Raw genomic sequence first — 22,574 nt, 5'->3', positions numbered from 1 at the left:
ATACTACGTTTTTTCCAATTTATAACTGGGTTGATAATTGTTTATTTATAACCTACTTACCATTTTATTATATCTTACCTTATTATCCCGACGTAATCTATCTTGAATATTCAACCGGGATCCAATTCCCTGGAATGTGTGGCTTCAGACATTGTTATCATGCACTCAAGAACAAAAGTCGTTTCTTATAGAACACCCTCGAAGATATACGCCTTTCATTAACCCCTTAAGATCGGATGTATGATAAAACTTACGTCTTGGCGCGGTGCACTGTCAATATTTATTGAAGGTTTGAATATATTAAAATATTGATGAAAGAAAATTTTAAGACTATACCTACTTCTTTTTAGGGTTCCGTAGCCAAATGGCAAAAAACGGAACCCTTATGGATTCGTCATGTCTGTCTGTCTGTCCGTGTATGTCACAGCCACATTTTTCCGAAACTATAAGAACTATACTGTTGAAACTTGGTAAGTAGATGTATTATGTGAACCGCGTTAAGATTTTCACACAAAAATAGAAAAAAAACCAATAAATTTTGGGGGTTCCCCATACTTAGAACTAAAACTCAAAAAAAAAAAAATTCATCAAACCCATACGTGTGGGGTATCTATGGATAGGTCTTCAAAAATGATATTGAGGTTTCTAATATATTTTTTTTCTAAACTAAATAGTTTGCGCGAGAGACACTTCCAAAGTGGTGAAATGTGTCCCCCCCCCTGTAACTTCTAAAATAAGAGAATGATAAAACTAAAAAAATATATGATGTGCATTACCATGCAAACTTCCACTGAAAATTGGTTTGAACGAGATCTAGTAAGTAGATTTTTTTAATACGTCATAAATCGTAAACCGCAATTTTATTATGTTACTTGCTGCTACGGAACCCTTCATGGGCGAGTCCGATTCGCACTTGGCCGCTTTTTCAATTTATAACTGGGTTGAGGAAGGTAATTTATTAATTTAAGAATAAACTAAATATTTACTCAAACACACCCTGCCGATCTCGGTACACAAATTTTGAATGAGAGTTATTTATTTTATATATTTAATTATATTTCTGGCATTATCATAAAAATGGTTTTTAAAATAAGAGTATTTTTTATTTATTAAAACCATAAACATAATTAATAACACACTTACAATAAAAAGTAACCTAAAATTAAAACTACCTACAAAACTAAAACTAATACCTAAAAAAAAAAAAAATTATGTGGGTGACTTAGCCCAATATGTATATATTAGGCTAGATCACACAAGTCCGATTATTTTAAAACAAAGATATTATTTAGTATTTAATGGTTAGCTTTTTTAGTATTTAATTTCTTATCATATACACTTGGATAGTATGTCAGGCACTTTATTTTAAACCACAACACACTCAAGAGAGTAATGAAGTGCTTCTTCATAACGTAGAAATATTAAATAGTTTATTTGGTGTAAAATGTCTGTCTTGATTCTATTTAATCTGCCTATAATAAGGTAAAAACCGTATATGTATGTGCTGTACTTACCAAATATCATACAGAATCAGAATCAGAATCTCAATTAATCAAGTAGGATTTTACAATCTCTTTTGAATTATCAAAAATACATATAAATATATTAATAATAAATAACAGCTTACAAAATATAAAATTCAACCATTATAATTTACTACCAATACAAATACATTTCATAGTAATTTAATTCATTTATTAATAGAAGGCCAATGATTGTAGCATTCACTCTTAGCGGCATATTTTATACTAGCGTCTACCTGAGATTTCATTTGCGTCGAATGATGATTTTCCCGATAAAAACTATGTCATTTAACGGGACTCAAACTATCTCTATACCAAATATTGCATTTAAATCTGTTTAGTGGTTTAAATGTACAGAGGTAACATACAAAGAGACAGAAATACTTTCGCATTTATAATACTAGAAATGATAGTAGGGATATTTAAGATTTCGTTGTAAGTACATATATGCATGTACCTGAGTTATATACTAGCTTACTAAAACTAAAACTGTTCTGAGACGTAAACTGATATCAGTATGTATTGACAGAGTTATATCCATCAATAAATACTGGTAGTATCGACCACCTTTTAATCTTAGGCTCGCGATAACCCTATTACTTACTCGCTATAGAATATAATTTGCATATGAATTTCTTAACCCTTCATTCTAAACGTGCATGCGCGTATTAGAGAATCATGGAGATTATAGAGAAGGCATTTAGTTTGACGACCGGTCTGGCCTAGTGGGTAGTGACCCTGCCTTTGAAGCCGATGGTCCTGGGTTCGAATCCCGGTAAGAGCATTTATTAATTATTTGTATAATGAGCACAGATATTTGTTCCTGAGTCACGGATGTTTTCTATGTATTTAAGTATTTGTATATTATAAGTGTCGTTGTCTGAGTACCCACAAAACAAGCCTTCTTGAGCTTACCGTGGGACTTAGTCAATTTGTGTAAGAAATATGTATAACAGCCATATTTGTTTGAAGAAACGTCACTCTTGACACTTGGTTGACACTGACATATCCGATCCATGTCGTTTCAATATCTTATAATTATGTATTTGACGTATCTTAAAGAATTTTGCATACTATTTTAAATGTGTTGACTATTACACATTTAAAATATTATGCAAAATTCTGGAACACATGCCCTATGTTTTTTTAGTGAATTAACTTTTTATGCAATCCTTTCTATTCAAAATTAATCTTACAGCCATATTCGAACTTTAAGATACGTCAAATATAAGATATTGAAACGATATGGATCGGATATGTCAGTGTCAACCAAGTGTCTGCCTTATAAATTTTTTGAAGTAGGTACAAAAACAGCAGTAAAACATTTTATTTAGGTATCTATAGGTATATTTTTACAGTACATATGGGGCTACTTTTCCGCACTAGTGCGTAAAATAGCACTTTTCGTGCGTAGGTATGTCGAAACTTTAAAGTGCCATAATGTACTGTAAAACGTTGTTCGATACACGTGCGAATAGGTAATTCGCAACTCGTGTCGATTTAAAACACTTCCTTCGGTCGTGTTTTAATTTATCGCCACTCGTTTCGAATTTCCTCTTTTTCGCACTTGTATCGAAAATAACAAATACAAAAAAAATAAAATAATAATAATAAATTTTTAATTGGAGAAATTATCCTACGAAACTTTTTTAATTTCTCAAGAAACATTACATGGGTATAAAAGTATATATAGATGGTCAAGTAGATCTTGTCAGTAGAAAAAGGCGGCAAATTTGAAAAATGTAGGCGCAAAGAGATATCGTCCCATAGAAAATTTTAATTTCGCGCCTTTTTCTACTGACAAGGTTTGCTTGACCAGCTATAGGTATATATTTTTTGGTTGAAAATGAAAGCATCTACAACAACAACGCTGCGCTGGTTCCATCGTTAAAAGTCATTGTTTCGTGTGTGCGTAAAATCGCACTGACAATGAAAAACCGGCTAAGTGCGAGTAGGACTCGCGCACGAAGGGTTCCGTACCATTGTCCATTACGCAAAAAAACTGCAATAAAATCAAGTTTGTTGTATGGGAAATAAATGTGGCTTGGCCGTTTCGTTACTAGATACAAGAACTACATATTATTGTATAATAAAAATGATGAATATTAAATTAATAATTTTTTCACCTTACGGCTTACGCCCATGTGACGGTAGCGAAACGACCAAAAGCACGTACTCGCCAGGCGGAGGGTGGCAGTGGCATTCCTGCAGGAGACTCGATGGAAAGGCAACAGGTCCCGGAACATCGGGAATGGATACAAGCTGATGTACACGGGCTCTCCGAGGGGGGACAACGGCGTGGGGGTGGTGCTCTCTGAGGAGTTCAGGGATAGCGTTTTGGACGTAAAGCGTATAAACGACCGCCTTATGGTTGTGGAGGTGCTTATCGAAGGGGTCGTGACCAATTTGATAAGTGCCTACGCCCCACAGGCCGGTTGTAGCGATGCGGACAAGGCGATGTTCTGGGAGCAACTCGGGGAACTGCTGCGTAGCATCCCGTTGTCGCAGAGTGTTGTTGTGGGTGGCGATCTGAACGGTCATGTGGGTGAGAAGTGTGAGGAGTTTGGTCGTGTTCACGGTGGTTTTGGTTTCGGGAGCCGTAACCCCGAAGGGGAAGAAATTCTCCGGACGTGTACGGCTGCTGATCTAGCCGTCGTGAACACGTTTTTCAAAAAGAAATCCGAGCATCTGATCACCTACAGGAGTGGGAGGAGCGCCAGTCAGATCGATTACTTTCTCACTCAGAGAAACTATATCGGCAAAGTAGCCACCTGTAAAGTCATACCGGGAGAGAGTCGCACTGCCCAACACAGAGTCCTTGTGATGGACCTGCTCGTCAAGCCCCGAGGCACATACCGGGAGCAGTGCCGTCCCCAAACCCGGTGGTGGCTGCTCGAAGGAACCAAGTCCCATGAGTTTGCTGCCGCTGTCAACGACCTCAGTGTTGTGACGGATGGCCATTCCGTACAGCAAATCTGGGATAAAACTCAGGCAGCCATCACACGGGCGGCGAAGGCGGTGCTGGGGGTGTCTAAAGGGGGTCGCAGGCTTGACAAGGGGACTTGGTGGTGGGACGCCACAGTCCAGAGGGAGACTAGGGAGAAAAAAGCCCTCTTTAAAAAGTGGCAAGCGTCCAGATCTCCAGAAGACCACGCGGCATACAGGGATGCCAAACGTGCCACTAAACGAGCTGTAGCCAGAGCCAGACGAAACCACTTGCGCCCTCTGTACGATAAGTTGGAGTCGTCTGAGGGGCAGAAGTTCATTTATAAGTTGGCACGATCGAGGGTCAAAGCGGCGCAGGACATCTCCATGTGCCGCTGCGTAAATGACCCTCACGGTAACCTGCTATGCGAGGATCGCGCGGTAAAGGAGAGATGGCGCTCTTACTTCCACAACCTGCTGAATAACCAGCACAAAGAGGTGCAACCTCTGGATCTCCCTCCGAATCAAGGACTAGTGCCACTGATAACGCCAGAGGAAGTCGAGGCGGCCCTTCGCCGCATGAAGAATCGGAAAGCTGTCGGAGCCGACGGAATCGCTATAGAGGCATGGAAGTCGATGGGCTCTCGGGGTGTGAGCATACTCACGGATATTTATAACCGCATACTCCTCACCGGGAAGATACCCAACCAGTGGAGGCTGAATATCATTACTCCAGTTTTCAAAGGTAAGGGCTCGGTGCGGGAGTGTAGCAAGTATCGCGGTATAAAGGTTATGTTTCACACCATGAAGCTCTTTGAGCGCATAATGGATGCTCGGCTCCGACAGGAGTGTACAGTCTCGGGATGTCAGTATGGGTTTCGGCCAGGGTGCGGAACGATGGACCCTGTATTTGCTCTGAGGATCCTCATGGAGGGATACAGAGCAAAGAACACGCCTCTACATTTCCTGTTTCTGGATATGGAAAAGGCCTTTGACTGTGTCCCTCCTGAGATGATCTGGTGGGCGCTGCGGTCCAAGGCTGTACCTGAGACCTATATTGACACTATCCGGGACATGTACCGCGATTCCGATTCAATAGTCAGGACCGCTGTTGGTGACACCAACCCCTTTTCTGTCACCGTTGGAGTACATCAGGGCTCTGTGCTCAGCCCGTTTCTGTTTAGCGTGATATTAGACGCCCTGTCAGCCAGCATCCGAGACTACCATGAGCAGCCACCGTGGCTATTCATGTATGCTGATGATATCGCGCTGACAGACTCTGATAAGGGCCGACTTGTCCAGCGGGTGAACAGATGGACGGCGGTCTTAAACTAAATGTGGCGAAGACAGAGTACATGGCCTGCAATAGTACAGATCCTCTACCCGTCCGCATAGGCGGGGACATGGTCAAGCGCACGGATCAAGTTAATAAGTACCTAGGATCTGTACTTAGCACTACCGGGGACATCGACAGCGACGTCAAAGCCCGAATATCCGCTGCCTGGGTCAAATGGCGGGAGATGACTGGGGTTATTTGTGACCCCAAAATGCCGCTTAAATTGAAGGGACAGGTCTATAAGACCATCATTAGACCTGCCCTTCTGTACGGCAGCGAGACTTGGCCTTTACTAGAGCGGCACAAGCAGGAACTGCGTGTCACGGAAATGAAGATGCTGCGGTGGATGTGCGGAGTTTCACGCAAGGATCGCGTCCGAAACGCCCACATCCGGGGTAGTCTTGGCGTCCGTGACATCGCTGACAAACTGCAAGAGTGCCGCCTTCGTTGGTATGGCCACGTCTCGCGCAGACCGGCAAGTTACGTGGGTAACAAATGCCTGGCCATGCCGCCTCCTCCCGGTACGGGAAGAAAAGGCCGGCCCAGGAAGCGATGGCTTGATGTCGTTAAGGAGGACATGCGTGCCAACGGACTCACCACCAGGGACGCCGAAGATCGGGCAAAGTGGACACGAAGGAGTCGGAAGGCGGACCCCGGGTCCTCGCGCCCCGCGCGGGGGCACAGCTGGGATTGACGCCAGGATGATGATGATGATGATGTTCTCTCTCTTTCTTTTTTATAGATGCGTCAAAATTCTTTTCGGAGTCTTGTTTCTGACCACTCTGTCACGCTTGTATTTTTGTCTTTTATCCAATAAATAAAAAAGAGAACTATTGCGTGTCTTTCTAGCTGTAGATTATGATTCACATGAGAAGAATTAAAATAGTTATTTGTACAACAAGTGATCAAAGTTTGATATTTCTTCGAGTGCTTATTTTGAGTCCCGTGCAAGCGAAAGATTCTATAATAGATTCACGAGCGTAGCGAGTGAATCTAATTTAGAATCTTGAGCGTAGTAAGGGACTCAAAAGCGCACGAGATGTAAATAACTTTGATCTCGTGTAGTACACAACATTTTTCACCTCAGCGCAGTGAGAACATACCTATTAGACAACTTGAAAAATGTAATCCTTCTTCATCACTTAATACCTGCACTCATGTTTTCTTAAGATATACAAACAATTAAGTTTAATTACCGCAATGGAACACAAAAACAAAGCGTAATAATAAATTCCAGTAAAATAATATAAAAATAACAAACATTAACTGACACTTCAATCGCCAACTTTGACAACAAAAAAAATCTTTGTAAGATACGGTCCGAATTGCGGATACGTACTATTTGTCAACTATGGTAGAAATTCTTAAAAGTAAAATAATTAATTTTGCGTGATGATCTGTGTATTTTTTGAGTTCGTTATTTTAATTGTACAATAAAATACCTAAAATATAGTATTTTATCAGGTTTTATGAAATCTTAAACTTTATTTTTATTTATTAATTATTAAGAATTCATACTCGTACGTGGTTTGGAACGATGCGGTCTGAAGTTTTTCGGGGGTCTATTATAAACCGTGAATATACCGTTGAATATCGTTTTAACTTTTTTTGTCTGTTTCTTTGCTAACAGTGTGAAAGGGACAGAGATAATAGAACCCAAGTATTTCGAACTTTTATTAGACCCCGCATGTTGAAATGACATTTGACAATAAAGGTCACTTGAATGTCATTTTGTCTCACTCAGTGAGCAAAATCGCATTTTGCTCACTGTTTTTAAGAATCAAAGTACCCTTGTTCGAGCTGCTGAGGTGAAAATTAAATTTCACCATTTTCACCCCATACAAAAAGCTTCACTCCGTCACATTTTGTGGGGACAAAAAATAAGACAACGAAAAGAATTTTAACCCAGATACCTAAAAAACTTTAAATAAATGTCATATACTAAGAAAAAGTGACCAAGGCCTCCAGTGCCCCAGACTGGAATCGAACCAGCGTCCTCTGCTATCGCGGCAGGTGCCTGTGCCATTCGGCCACTGGGCCACAGCGGCCACAGCCTAAACAATCTTGGTAATCACTACATAGTATAAAAATAAAACAAAGTCGCTTCCCGCTGTCTGTCCCTATTATGTATGCTTAGATCTTTAAAACTACGCAACGCATTTTGATGCGATTTTTTTTAAATAGATAGAGTGATTCAAGAGGAAAGTTTGTTTGTTGTATAATTGGTTAACCCGTGCGAAGCCGGGGCGGGTCGCTAGTAGATCATAAATATAACATACTTGGTACGAGGCATTCGAAAACGACGCGCGCATTCAGCAAACAGGTGGCATATGTACACAAAAATTATTATTGTCTACGACACTACAATATCTCAATCAATCCACAATTAAACCGCATTGTTCTAAATCGCAAGGTAACTTTGACATTGTTCTTGTTTTTCTTACAATCAAGTCAATATTTACACTTGCTGGAAAAACGTCATTGGACTACAGGATTTTGGGTATAAAAAGGCTGAGGAGTTTTTGATCGGCATCAGTTCGGTTTCAACTCTCACCACAATGAGAGCAACCACCCTCGTGATCTTGTGCTGTGCGGTGGCGGTAAGTCCTTCTTTTCTATCTTCATCATCATCATCATAACTTAAGAGCTTTTCTCTAGTAAAACAAGCTGCGGCATCGACGAGCTACCTCCGATATTAATAAAAGCCTGTGCAGTAGAACTAACTCCTCCACTGATCTATATTGTAAACTAGTCGTTTCTCGAGGGTATCTTTCCCGATGCGTTAAAACAAGCTGTAATAAACGCATCCATAAAAAGAACCAAAAAACCTACCCAAACAACTACCGGCCGATAGCTCTGTTACCCGCAATTTCAATTTTTTTTGAAAAAGCAATGTGTACTTATGAAAAAGTCAAGTTTAACATACTCCTTCACAAATTATACGGAATGGGAGTGCGAGGAATAACACACAAATGGTTCCAATCTTATTTAAATAATAGAAAGCAATGCGTTGATATTTAGTATACGAACGAAACCTCGAGAGAAATTAGCATCGTTAGATCTGATGTCCAGCCCATGTTAGACTCAATCCCCCAGGGAAGCGTTATGGGATGCGTGCTTTTTATTATTTACATAAATGACCTCCCAAGATCTTTCTCCAAAACTTGTGTCATGTTTGCAGACGATTTTTCCTTACTACTATCATGTAAAAATAGTTTCAACCTCAATGACAGAATACATCAACTTGTTACAAACATTGTAGGGTGGATGAACGATCACAATTTAGAAATAAATTTTACCAAGACAAAAATAATGCAATTTAGGCCCCGTCAAAAAACTGAATAGGCTACATGACTAATTTTCATTTATGGTATGAATCGATCGGGTTTGTTTTTAGGATCAAATGTCTCAATCAAATGTTATTAAATTAATTTAAATTGTATTTTTAATGCCTAACTAATTACATTTGTACTTATATTATTATTATTACTTATTTGTATTTATTTATTTTAATTTTACTGTTTGCTACTAACAACTATGAAGTCTGTTCTTCGAAATAAAGATATTTTATTATTTATTATTCTCTTTATTAATTTTTCGTCTTAAGTTAGGTTTTATTACAATATGGATATAAAATTAAAATATAAAAACACTTACAAATACAATATAAAAATTATTTATTATCTTCTTTATTTATTTATCTTCTTAGTTTAGGTTTTTTTACAATATGAATATAAAAGTAAAATAAAAAACACTTACAAAACAATAAAAAATACATATAAACATATTATAAAAAAACCTAACCTAGGGTGCCGCCAGCAGCGGGGCAAGGCCCAAGCTGCCGGTGGTCAGGTCTGCAGAGAGAGGAACCGGCGGACTATCCGCGCCGTGTCCAAGATCACCGCCTTCTGCATCTGGCCCTTGATCCAACCACCTAGCGAGAGTCTCTCAAGATAAAATAAATAAATAATAAAATATCTTTATTATTATTATTAAATGTTATTATTTATAGGTACTTTAGTTCATAGCTTAGGTATTGCAGTACACTTAGTATTGCAATACCCTCACAGGGTTGTGTTGAGGGTGTACTTTGTAGTACTTTCGTTTGGGCCAAACGCCTTTCGCCAAATTTCACTTCCCAACAAACTTATCGCAATAGTTTCATTTCCCAAAGGAACCTTTAGCAAAGCTACACTTCGCATATAATTTATTTGGTAAAATTATCATTTGGCATGATTTTACTTTGTCAAATGTTATTAGGACAAAAACTTATTTAGCAAACGTTTTTTATTGGCTAATATTATATTCTAAAAAGATGTTTGATCAAATTGTCACTTCGCAAATTTGACAAATAGGCATCTCTATTTAATTTAATACCTGAATTTGTCGTGTTAATTAATATAAGTAGGTACGATAAGTCTACGTAATTTGGGTGGGTTAGGTTAGGTTTGAACTGCGATCCTCATAAAACCGAACCGCTATCAGAAAAGTGGGTTAGGTTAGAACTGTGACCTTACAGAAACAAAATACTAAAAACATGTCCAAGGTCGGGATAAAGTATTTCAAATGAAAGCAGAAATAAAAATACTGCAGGCCCTCTATTGGTATGTAAATTGTATGCCATGTATTATTTTGGGGCATGTAATTTATGCTTAATGATACATTTGACTAAATAATACTGTGTAAAATGAAACTTGACCAAGTAATTATTTGCTAAACAATAACTTGCCAAAAAAGACTATTGCTAACTGAAAAATTGCGATAAGTTCTTTTGCCAAACATTTTTTTGGGAAATAATAATTTGGGAAACATAGTTTCCATTTGTTACACGAAATAAATATATATTCATTCATTCATTCATAGTTTGGGATGTGATACTTTGGGAAACGTTTTTGGCCCATTCGATAGTAAACCCCTTTTCTATCTTATCTTATCTTATATATGTATAATGTTTTCATCTTAACTACAATCAATCTGTATGTGATACGCTCCTCGTGCCCAACACATCCCTTTTTTCACTCTGTAATCTATCAACTTATACTAACAATAAGTATGGCTTAACACATTGAGTGCCGGGAGTTCTCTGTTCGTAGAGTATTTATTTATTTTTTAATAATAATAATAATTTATTTACAAACATCATATTACAGTGATTGCCTTAAAGACTAGAAACTCTGCTTCCTAAATAGGTATAACCTGTACTTTAGGGTATACAGCGCTACTCCCCAGAATATTAGTTGTAGGAGATGTTTATATTTTATACAATTTTTATACAAAAAAGAGAAAAAGATAATTGAGAATCATTTTAAATCATTAATACAGAAAATTTAATTATTTATTTATTTTACAGTATGCCGGAGCCCAACAAGTGGATGAAGATGCCGCCCTTGCGGCTATGTGGAACTTGGAGAGCCAAATGAGCGAAACCAAATCTGACAAGCGTGACTCCATTTCCGTCGAGAACGGAACAACTTACGAAAAACAAACAACTCGCAAGGAGTTCCACAGAAAAGTTGCTAAACCAAATATCTCAGGCGAAGACAAGATAGTGAGGACGTTCGTCATCGAGACCGCCGCTGATGGTCAAGAGACCATTTACGAAGAGGATGTGGTCATCCACAAGGTGCCAGGTGGCGGAAGCACGTCCACCGCCACTGGACGCCGCGCTATTTCAGGTCTCGGTGGCTCTTCAGCCAGCTCTAGCGCTGCAGCCAACGCCGGTGCCAGCCCTCGCCCGCAATCTGGTTCAACATCCTCATCAGCTAATGCAGCAGCATTAGCTCAATCAGGACCAGAAGGACCAAGCGGGCCACGAGGACCATACGGACAACAACAACAAGCTAGCGCTGGTGCCTCTGCCGAAGCAGGATCACAAGAAACATGGGGACCACAAAGAACAGGAGCTGCAGCTGCCGCTGCTGCCGCTGCCCAAGCAGGATCACAAGGATCACGGGGACTACAAGGACCAGGAGCTGCAGCTGCCGCTGCTGCCGCTGCCCAAGCAGGATCACAAGGATCACGGGGACTACAAGGACCAGGAGCTGCAGCTGCCGCTGCTGCTGCTGCCCAAGCACGATCACAAGGATCACGGGGACTACAAGGACCAGGAGCTGCAGCTGCCGCTGCTGCCGCTGCCCAAGCAGGATCACAAGGACCATACGGACAACAACAACAACAACAACAAGCTGCCACTGCCCAAACAGGATCACAAGGATCACGGGGACTACAAGGACCAGGAGCTGGAGCTGCCGCTGCTGCCGCTGGCCAAGCAGGATTACAAGGATCACGGGGACAACAAGGACCAGGAGCTGCAGCTGCCGCTGCTGCCGCTGCCCAAGCAGGATCACAAGGACCATACGGACAACAAGGACCAGGAGCTGCAGCTGCCGCTGCTGCCGCTGCCCAAGCAGGATCACAAGGATCACGGGGACTACAAGGACCAGGAGCTGCAGCTGCCGCTGCTGCCGCTGCCCAAGCAGGATCACAAGGATCATGGGGACTACAAGGACCAGGAGCTGGAGCTGCCGCTGCTGCCGCTGCCCAAGCAGGATCACAAGGATCACGGGGACTACAAGGACCAGGAGCTGCAGCTGCCGCTGCTGCCGCTGCCCAAGCAGGATCACAAGGATCACGGGGACTACAAGGACCAGGAGCTGCAGCTGCCGCTGCTGCCGCTGCCCAAGCAGGATCACAAGGACCACGGGGACTACAAGGACCAGGAGCTGCAGCTGCCGCTGCTGCCGCTGCCCAAGCAGGATCACAAGGATCACGGGGACTACAAGGACCAGGAGCTGGAGCTGCCGCTGCTGCCGCTGCCCAAGCAGGATCACAAGGATCACGGGGACTACAAGGACTAGGAGCTGCAGCTGCCGCTGCTGCCGCTGCCCAAGCAGGATCACAAGGATCACGGGGACTACAAGGACCAGGAGCTGGAGCTGCCGCTGCTGCCGCTGCCCAAGCAGGATTACAAGGATCACGGGGACTACAAGGACCAGGAGCTGCAGCTGCCGCTGCTGCCGCTGCCCAAGCAGGATCACAAGGATCACGGGGACTACAAGGACCAGGAGCTGGAGCTGCCGCTGCTGCCGCTGCCCAAGCAGGATCACAAGGATCACGGGGACTACTAGGACCAGGAGCTGCAGCTGCCGCTGCTGCCGCTGCCCAAGCAGGATCACAAGGATCACGGGGACTACAAGGACTAGGAGCTGCAGCTGCCGCTGCTGCCGCTGCCCAAGCAGGATCACAAAGATCACGGGGACTACAAGGACCAGGAGCTGGAGCTGCCGCTGCTGCCGCTGCCCAAGCAGGATTACAAGGATCACGGGGACTACAAGGACCAGGAGCTGCAGCTGCCGCTGCTGCCGCTGCCCAAGCAGGATCACAAGGATCACGGGGACTACAAGGACCAGGAGCTGGAGCTGCCGCTGCTGCCGCTGCCCAAGCAGGATCACAAGGATCACGGGGACTACAAGGACCAGGAGCTGCAGCTGCCGCTGCTGCCGCTGCCAAAGCAGGATCACAAGGATCACGGGGACTAAAAGGACCAGGAGCTGGAGCTGCCGCTGCTGCCGCTGCCCAAGCAGGATCACAAGGATCACCGGGACTACAAGGACCAGGAGCTGCAGCTGCCGCTGCTGCCGCTGCCCAAGCAGGATCACAAGGACCACGGGGACTACAAGGACCAGGAGCTGCAGCTGCCGCTGCTGCCGCTGCCCAAGCAGGATCACAAGGATCATGGGGACCACAAGGTGCAGGATCTTCAGCTAGCGGTTCTGCTACTGCTACTGTCTCATCTCGTCCAGAAGAGATCATCATAATTGAGGAGCGACCAGAGGTGACCGTGACTGCCAACGCTAACGCGAATGCTGGACAACAAGGACCTTATGGACCAAACGGACCATACGGCCCATACGGACCACAAGGACCAGGAGCTGCAGCTGCCGCTGCTGCCGCTGCCCAAGCAGGATCACAAGGATCACGGGGACTACAAGGACCAGGATCCGTAGCTGCCGCTGCTGCCGCTGCCCAAGCAGGATCACAAGGATCACGGGGACTACAAGGACCAGGAGCTGCAGCTGCCGCTGCTGCCGCTGCCCAAGCAGGATCACAAGGATCACGGGGACTACAAGGACCAGGAGCTGGAGCTGCCGCTGCTGCCGCTGCCCAAGCAGGATCACAAGGATCACGGGGACTACAAGGACCAGGAGCTGGAGCTGCCGCTGCTGCCGCTGCCCAAGCAAGATTACAAGGATCACGGGGACTACAAGGACCAGGAGCTGCAGCTGCCGCTGCTGCCGCTGCCCAAGCAGGATCACAAGGATCACGGGGACTACAAGGACCAGGAGCTGCAGCTGCCGCTGCTGCCGCTGCCCAAGCAGGATCACAAGGACCATACAGACAACAACAACAACAAGCTAGCGCCGGTGCCGCTGCCCAAGCAGGATCACAAGGACCATGGGGACCACAAAGAACAGGAGCTGCAGCTGCCGCTGCTGCCGCTGCCCAAGCAGGATCACAAGGACCACGGGGACTACAAGGACCAGGAGCTGGAGCTGCCGCTGCTGCCGCTGCCCAAGCAAGATTACAAGGATCACGGGGACTACAAGGACCAGGAGCTGCAGCTGCCGCTGCTGCCGCTGCCCAAGCAGGATCACAAGGATCACGGAGACTACAAGGACCAGGAGCTGCAGCTGCCGCTGCTGCCGCTGCCCAAGCAGGATCACAAGGATCACGGGGACTACAAGGACCAGGAGCTGGAGCTGCCGCTGCTGCCGCTGCCCAAGCAGGATCACAAGGATCACGGGGACTACAAGGACCAGGAGCTGCAGCTGCCGCTGCTGCCGCTGCCCAAGCAGGATCACAAGGAACATATGGACAACAACAACAACAAGCTAGCGCTGGTGCCGCTGCCCAAGCAGGATCACAAGGATCACGGGGACTACAAGGACCAGGAGCTGCAGCTGCTGCTGCTGCCGCTGCCCAAGCAGGATCACAAGGATCATGGGGACTACAACGACCAGGAGCTGCAGCTGCCGCTGCTGCCGCTGCCCAAGCACGATCACAAGTATCACGGGGACTACAAGGACCAGGAGCTGCAGCTGCCGCTGCTGCCGCTGCCCAAGCAGGATCACAAGGATCACGGGGACTACTAGGACCAGGAGCTGCAGCTGCCGCTGCTGCCGCTGCCCAAGCACGATCACAAGGATCACGGGGACTACAAGGACCAGGAGCTGCAGCTGCCGCTGCTGCCGCTGCCCAAGCAGGATCACAAGGACCACGGGGACTACAAGGACCAGGAGCTGCAGCTGCCGCTGCTGCCGCTGCCCAAGCAGGATCACAAGGATCATGGGGACCACAAGGCGCAGGATCTTCAGCTAGCGGTTCTGCTACTGCTACTGTCTCATCTCGTCCAGAAGAGATCATCATAATTGAGGAGCGACCAGAAGTGACCGTGACTGCCAACGCTAACGCGAACGCTGGACAACAAAGACCTTACGGTCCAAACGGACCATACGGCCCATACGGACCACAAGGACCAGGAGCTGCAGCTGCCGCTGCTGCCGCTGCCCAAGCAGGATCACAAGGATCACGGGGACTACAAGGAACAGGAGCTGCAGCTGCCGCTGCTGCCGCTGCCCAAGCACGTTCACAAGGATCACGGGGACTACAAGGACCAGGAGCTGCAGCTGCCGCTGCTGCCGCTGCCCAAGCAGGATCACAAGGATCACGGGGACTACAAGGACCAGGAGCTGCATCTGCCGCTGCTGCCGCTGCCCAAGCAGGATCACAAGGACCATACAGACAACAACAACAACAAGCTAGCGCTGGTGCCGCTGCCCAAGCAGGATCACAAGGACCATGGGGACCACAAAGAACAGGAGCTGCAGCTGCCGCTGCTGCCGCTGCCCAAGCAGGATCACAAGGACCACGGGGACTACAAGGACCAGGAGCTGCAGCTGCCGCTGCTGCCGCTGCCCAAGCAGGATCACAAGGACCATACAGACAACAACAACAACAACAACAACAAGCTAGCGCTGGTGCCGCTGCCCAAGCAGGATCACAAGGACCATGGGGACCACAAAGAACAGGAGCTGCAGCTGCCGCTGCTGCCGCTGCCCAAGCAGGATCACAAGGATCACGGGGACTACAAGGACCAGGAGCTGGAGCTGCCGCTGCTGCCGCTGCCCAAGCAGGATCACAAGGACCACGGGGACTACAAGGACCAGGAGCTGCAGCTGCCGCTGCTGCCGCAGCCCAAGCAGTATCACAAGGATCACGGGGACTACAAGGACCAGGAGCTGCAGCTGCCGCTGCTGCCGCTGCCCAAGCAGGATCACAAGGATCACGGGGACTACAAGGACCAGGAGCTGGAGCTGCCGCTGCTGCCGCTGCCCAAGCAGGATCACAAGGATCACGGGGACTACAAGGACCAGGAGCTGGAGCTGCCGCTGCTGCCGCTGCCCAAGCAAGATTACAAGGATCACGGGGACTACAAGGACCAGGAGCTGCAACTGCCGCTGCTGCCGCTGCCCAAGCAGGATCACAAGGATCACGGGGACTACAAGGACCAGGAGCTGCAGCTGCGGCTGCTGCCGCTGCCCAAGCAGGATCACAAGGATCACGGGGACTACAAGGACCAGGAGCTGCAGCTGCCGCTGCTGCCGCTGCCCAAGCAGGATCACAAGGATCACGGGGACTACAAGGACCAGGAGCTGCAGCTGCCGCTGCTGCCGCTGCCCAAGCAGGATCACAAGGATCATGGGGACCACAAGGCGCAGGATCTTCAGCTAGCGGTTCTGCTACTGCTAATGTCTCATCTCGTCCAGAAGAGATCATCATAATTGAGGAGCGACCAGAAGTGACCGTGACTGCCAACGCTAACGCGAACGCTGGACAACAAAGACCTTACGGTCCAAACGGACCATACGGCCCATACGGACCACAAGGACCAGGAGCTGCAGCTGCCGCTGCTGCCGCTGCCCAAGCAGGATCACAAGGATCACGGGGACTACAAGGAACAGGAGCTGCAGCTGCCGCTGCTGCCGCTGCCCAAGCACGTTCACAAGGATCACGGGGACTACAAGGACCAGGAGCTGCAGCTGCCGCTGCTGCCGCTGCCCAAGCAGGATCACAAGGATCACGGGGACTACAAGGACCAGGAGCTGCATCTGCCGCTGCTGCCGCTGCCCAAGCAGGATCACAAGGACCATACAGACAACAACAACAACAAGCTAGCGCTGGTGCCGCTGCCCAAGCAGGATCACAAGGACCATGGGGACCACAAAGAACAGGAGCTGCAGCTGCCGCTGCTGCCGCTGCCCAAGCAGGATCACAAGGACCACGGGGACTACAAGGACCAGGAGCTGCAGCTGCCGCTGCTGCCGCTGCCCAAGCAGGATCACAAGGATCACGGGGACTACAAGGACCAGGAGCTGCAGCTGCCGCTGCTGCCGCTGCCCAAGCAGGATCACAAGGACCATACAGACAACAACAACAACAACAACAACAAGCTAGCGCTGGTGCCGCTGCCCAAGCAGGATCACAAGGACCATGGGGACCACAAAGAACAGGAGCTGCAGCTGCCGCTGCTGCCGCTGCCCAAGCAGGATCACAAGGATCACGGGGACTACAAGGACCAGGAGCTGGAGCTGCCGCTGCTGCCGCTGCCCAAGCAGGATCACAAGGACCACGGGGACTACAAGGACCAGGAGCTGCAGCTGCCGCTGCTGCCGCTGCCCAAGCAGGATCACAAGGATCACGGGGACTACAAGGACCAGGAGCTGCAGCTGCCGCTGCTGCCGCTGCCCAAGCAGGATCACAAGGATCACGGGGACTACAAGGACCAGGAGCTGGAGCTGCCGCTGCTGCCGCTGCCCAAGCAGGATCACAAGGATCACGGGGACTACAAGGACCAGGAGCTGGAGCTGCCGCTGCTGCCGCTGCCCAAGCAAGATTACAAGGATCACGGGGACTACAAGGACCAGGAGCTGCAGCTGCCGCTGCTGCCGCTGCCCAAGCAGGATCACAAGGATCACGGGGACTACAAGGACCAGGAGCTGCAGCTGCGGCTGCTGCCGCTGCCCAAGCAGGATCACAAGGATCACGGGGACTACAAGGACCAGGAGCTGCAGCTGCCGCTGCTGCCGCTGCCCAAGCAGGATCACAAGGATCACGGGGACTACAAGGACCAGGAGCTGCAGCTGCCGCTGCTGCCGCTGCCCAAGCAGGATCACAAGGATCATGGGGACCACAAGGCGCAGGATCTTCAGCTAGCGGTTCTGCTACTGCTACTGTCTCATCTCGTCCAGAAGAGATCATCATAATTGAGGAGCGACCAGAAGTGACCGTGACTGCCAACGCTAACGCGAACGCTGGACAACAAAGACCTTACGGTCCAAACGGACCATACGGCCCATACGGACCACAAGGACCAGGAGCTGCAGCTGCCGCTGCTGCCGCTGCCCAAGCAGGATCACAAGGATCACGGGGACTACAAGGAACAGGAGCTGCAGCTGCCGCTGCTGCCGCTGCCCAAGCACGTTCACAAGGATCACGGGGACTACAAGGACCAGGAGCTGCAGCTGCCGCTGCTGCCGCTGCCCAAGCAGGATCACAAGGATCACGGGGACTACAAGGACCAGGAGCTGCATCTGCCGCTGCTGCCGCTGCCCAAGCAGGATCACAAGGACCATACAGACAACAACAACAACAAGCTAGCGCTGGTGCCGCTGCCCAAGCAGGATCACAAGGACCATGGGGACCACAAAGAACAGGAGCTGCAGCTGCCGCTGCTGCCGCTGCCCAAGCAGGATCACAAGGACCACGGGGACTACAAGGACCAGGAGCTGCAGCTGCCGCTGCTGCCGCTGCCCAAGCAGGATCACAAGGATCACGGGGACTACAAGGACCAGGAGCTGCAGCTGCCGCTGCTGCCGCTGCCCAAGCAGGATCACAAGGACCATACAGACAACAACAACAACAACAACAACAAGCTAGCGCTGGTGCCGCTGCCCAAGCAGGATCACAAGGACCATGGGGACCACAAAGAACAGGAGCTGCAGCTGCCGCTGCTGCCGCTGCCCAAGCAGGATCACAAGGATCACGGGGACTACAAGGACCAGGAGCTGGAGCTGCCGCTGCTGCCGCTGCCCAAGCAGGATCACAAGGACCACGGGGACTACAAGGACCAGGAGCTGCAGCTGCCGCTGCTGCCGCTGCCCAAGCAGGATCACAAGGATCACGGGGACTACAAGGACCAGGAGCTGCAGCTGCCGCTGCTGCCGCTGCCCAAGCAGGATCACAAGGATCACGGGGACTACAAGGACCAGGAGCTGCAGCTGCCGCTGCTGCCGCCGCCCAAGCAGGATCACAAGGACCATACAGACAACAACAACAACAACAACAAGCTAGCGCTGGTGCCGCTGCCCAAGCAGGATCACAAGGACCATGGGGACCACAAAGAACAGGAGCTGCAGCTGCCGCTGCTGCCGCTGCCCAAGCAGGATCACAAGGACCACGGGGACTACAAGGATTAGGAGCTGCAGCTGCCGCTGCTACCGCTGCCCAAGCAGGATCACAAGGATCACGGGGACTACAAGGACCAGGAGCTGCAGCTGCCGCTGCTGCCGCTGCCCAAGCAGGATCACAAGGATCATGGGGACCACAAGGCGCAGGATCTTCAGCTAGCGGTTCTGCTACTGCTACTGTCTCATCTCGTCCAGAAGAGATCATCATAATTGAGGAGCGACCAGAAGTGACCGTGACTGCCAACGCTAACGCGAACGCTGGACAACAAAGACCTTACGGTCCAAACGGACCATACGGCCCATACGGACCACAAGGACCAGGAGCTGCAGCTGCCGCTGCTGCCGCTGCCCAAGCAGGATCACAAGGATCACGGCGACTACAAGGAACAGGAGCTGCAGCTGCCGCTGCTGCCGCTGCCCAAGCACGTTCACAAGGATCACGGGGACTACAAGGACCAGGAGCTGCAGCTGCCGCTGCTGCCGCTGCCCAAGCAGGATCACAAGGATCATGGGGACTACAAGGACCAGGAGCTGCAGCTGCCGCTGCTGCCAGTGCCCAAGCAGGATCACAAGGACCATACAGACAACAACAACAACAAGCTAGCGCTGGTGCCGCTGCCCAAGCAGGATCACAAGGACCATGGGGACCACAAAGAACAGGAGCTGCAGCTGCCGCTGCTGCCGCTGCCCAAGCAGGAACACAAGGATCACGGGGACTACAAGGACCAGGAGCTGGAGCTGCCGCTGCTGCCGCTGCCCAAGCAGGATCACAAAGACCACGGGGACTACAAGGACCAGGAGCTGCAGCTGCCGCTGCTGCCGCTGCCCAAGCAGGATCACAAGGATCACGGGGACTACAAGGACCAGGAGCTGCAGCTGCCGCTGCTGCCGCTGCCCAAGCAGGATCACAAGGACCATACAGACAACAACAACAACAACAACAAGCTAGCGCTGGTGCCGCTGCCCAAGCAGGATCACAAGGACCATGGGGACCACAAAGAACAGGAGCTGCAGCTGCCGCTGCTGCCGCTGCCCAAGCAGGATCACAAGGATCACGGGGACTACAAGGACCAGGAGCTGGAGCTGCCGCTGCTGCCGCTGCCCAAGCAGGATCACAAGGACCACGGGGACTACAAGGACCAGGAGCTGCAGCTGCCGCTGCTGCCGCTGCCCAAGCAGGATCACAAGGACCATGGGGACTACAAGGAACAGGAGCTGCAGCTGCTGCTGCTGCCGCTGTCCAAGCAGGATCACAAGGATCACGGGGACTACAAGGACCAGGAGCTGCAGCTGCCGCTGCTGCCGCTGCCCAAGCAGGATCACAAGGACCATACAGACAACAACAACAACAACAACAAGCTAGCGCTGGTGCCGCTGCCCAAGCAGGATCACAAGGACCATGGGGACCACAAAGAACAGGAGCTGCAGCTGCCGCTGCTGCCGCTGCCCAAGCAGGATCACAAGGACCACGGGGACTACAAGGATTAGGAGCTGCAGCTGCCGCTGCTACCGCTGCCCAAGCAGGATCACAAGGATCACGGGGACTACAAGGACCAGGAGCTGCAGCTGCCGCTGCTGCCGCTGCCCAAGCAAAATCACAAGGATCATGGGGACCACAAGGCGCAGGATCTTCAGCTAGCGGTTCTGCTACTGCTACTGTCTCATCTCGTCCAGAAGAGATCATAATAATTGAGGAGCGACCAGAAGTGACCGTGACTGCCAACGCTAACGCGAATGCTGGACAACAAGGACCTTATGGACCAAACGGACCATACGGCCCATACGGACCACAAGGACCAGGAGCTGCAGCTGCCGCTGCTGCCGCTGCCCAAGCAGGATCACAAGGATCACGGGGACTACAAGGACCAGGATCCGTAGCTGCCGCTGCTGCCGCTGCCCAAGCAGGATCACAAGGATCACGGGGACTACAAGGACCAGGAGCTGGAGCTGCCGCTGCTGCCGCTGCCCAAGCAGGATCACAAGGATCACGGGGACTACAAGGACCAGGAGCTGCAGCTGCCGCTGCTGCCGCTGCCCAAGCAGGATCACAAGGATCATGGGGACTACAAGGACCCGGAGCTGCAGCTGCCGCTGCTGCCGCTGCCCAAGCACGATCACAAGGATCACGGGGACTACAAGGACCAGGAGCCGCAGCTGCCGCTGCTGCCGCTGCCCAAGCAGGATCACAAGGATCACGGGGACTACAAGGACCAGGAGCCTTAGCTGCCGCTGCTGCCGCTGCCCAAGCAGGATCACAAGGATCACGGGGACTACAAGGACCAGGAGCCGCAGCTGCCGCTGCTGCCGCTGCCCAAGCAGGATCACAAGGATCACGGGGACTACAAGGAACAGGAGCTGCAGCTGCCGCTGCTGCCGGTGCCCAAGCAGGATCACAAGGATCACGGGGACCACAAGGCGCAGGAGCTGCAGCTGCCGCTGCTGCCGCTGCCCAAGCAGGATCACAAGGATCACGGGGACTACAAGGACCAGGAGCTGCAGCTGCCGCTGCTGCCGCTGCCCAAGCAGGATCACAAGGACCATACAGACAACAACAACAACAAGCTAGCGCTGGTGCCGCTGCCCAAGCAGGATCACAAGGACCATGGGGACCACAAAGAACAGGAGCTGCAGCTGCCGCTGCTGCCGCTGCCCAAGCAGGAACACAAGGATCACGGGGACTACAAGGACCAGGAGCTGGAGCTGCCGCTGCTGCCGCTGCCCAAGCAGGATTACAAGGATCTCGGGGACTACAAGGACCAGGAGCTGCAGCTGCCGCTGCTGCCGCTGCCCAAGCAGGATCACAAGGACCATACAGACAACAACAACAACAACAACAAGCTAGCGCTGGTGCCGCTACCCAAGCAGGATCACAAGGAACATGGGGACCACAAAGAACAGGTGCTGCAGCTGCCGCTGCTGCCGCTGCCCAAGCAGGATCACAAGGATCACGGGGACTACAAGGACCAGGAGCTGCAGCTGCCGCTGCTGCCGCTGCCCAAGCACGTTCACAAGGATCACGGGGACTACAAGGACCAGGAGCTGCAGCTGCCGCTGCTGCCGCTGCCCAAGCAGGATCACAAGGATCACGGGGACCACAAGGCGCAGGAGCTGCAGCTGCCGCTGCTGCCGCTGCCCAAGCAGGATCACAAGGATCACGGGGACTACAAGGACCAGGAGCTGCAGCTGCCGCTGCTGCCGCTGCCCAAGCAGGATCACAAGGACCATACAGACAACAACAACAACAAGCTAGCACTGGTGCCGCTG

The 22,574-nt window shown here is 49.8% G+C and overlaps 1 protein-coding gene across 1 annotated transcript; it reads left to right on the top strand.

Moving 5' to 3' along the window:
• Positions 1-8,115: 8,115 nt before the first annotated feature.
• LOC134656005 (spidroin-2-like) lies at positions 8,116-22,321 on the top strand (the record flags this gene model as incomplete). The annotated part of the gene is made up of 11 exons (XM_063511522.1): positions 8,116-8,384; positions 11,135-11,629; positions 12,086-12,424; positions 13,796-13,942; positions 14,540-14,684; positions 15,327-15,346; positions 16,163-16,237; positions 17,855-17,998; positions 18,986-19,033; positions 21,263-21,349; positions 22,217-22,321. Coding segments are annotated over exons 1-11 (1,647 nt in total), but the record flags the coding sequence as incomplete, so codon positions are not given.
• Positions 22,322-22,574: the final 253 nt, after the last annotated feature.

Source organism: Cydia amplana, chromosome 17 (genome assembly GCF_948474715.1).
Source record: "Cydia amplana chromosome 17, ilCydAmpl1.1, whole genome shotgun sequence".
In the NCBI taxonomy this organism is placed as follows: domain Eukaryota; kingdom Metazoa; phylum Arthropoda; class Insecta; order Lepidoptera; family Tortricidae; genus Cydia; species Cydia amplana.
This window is presented reverse-complemented; position numbering and strand designations above follow the sequence as displayed.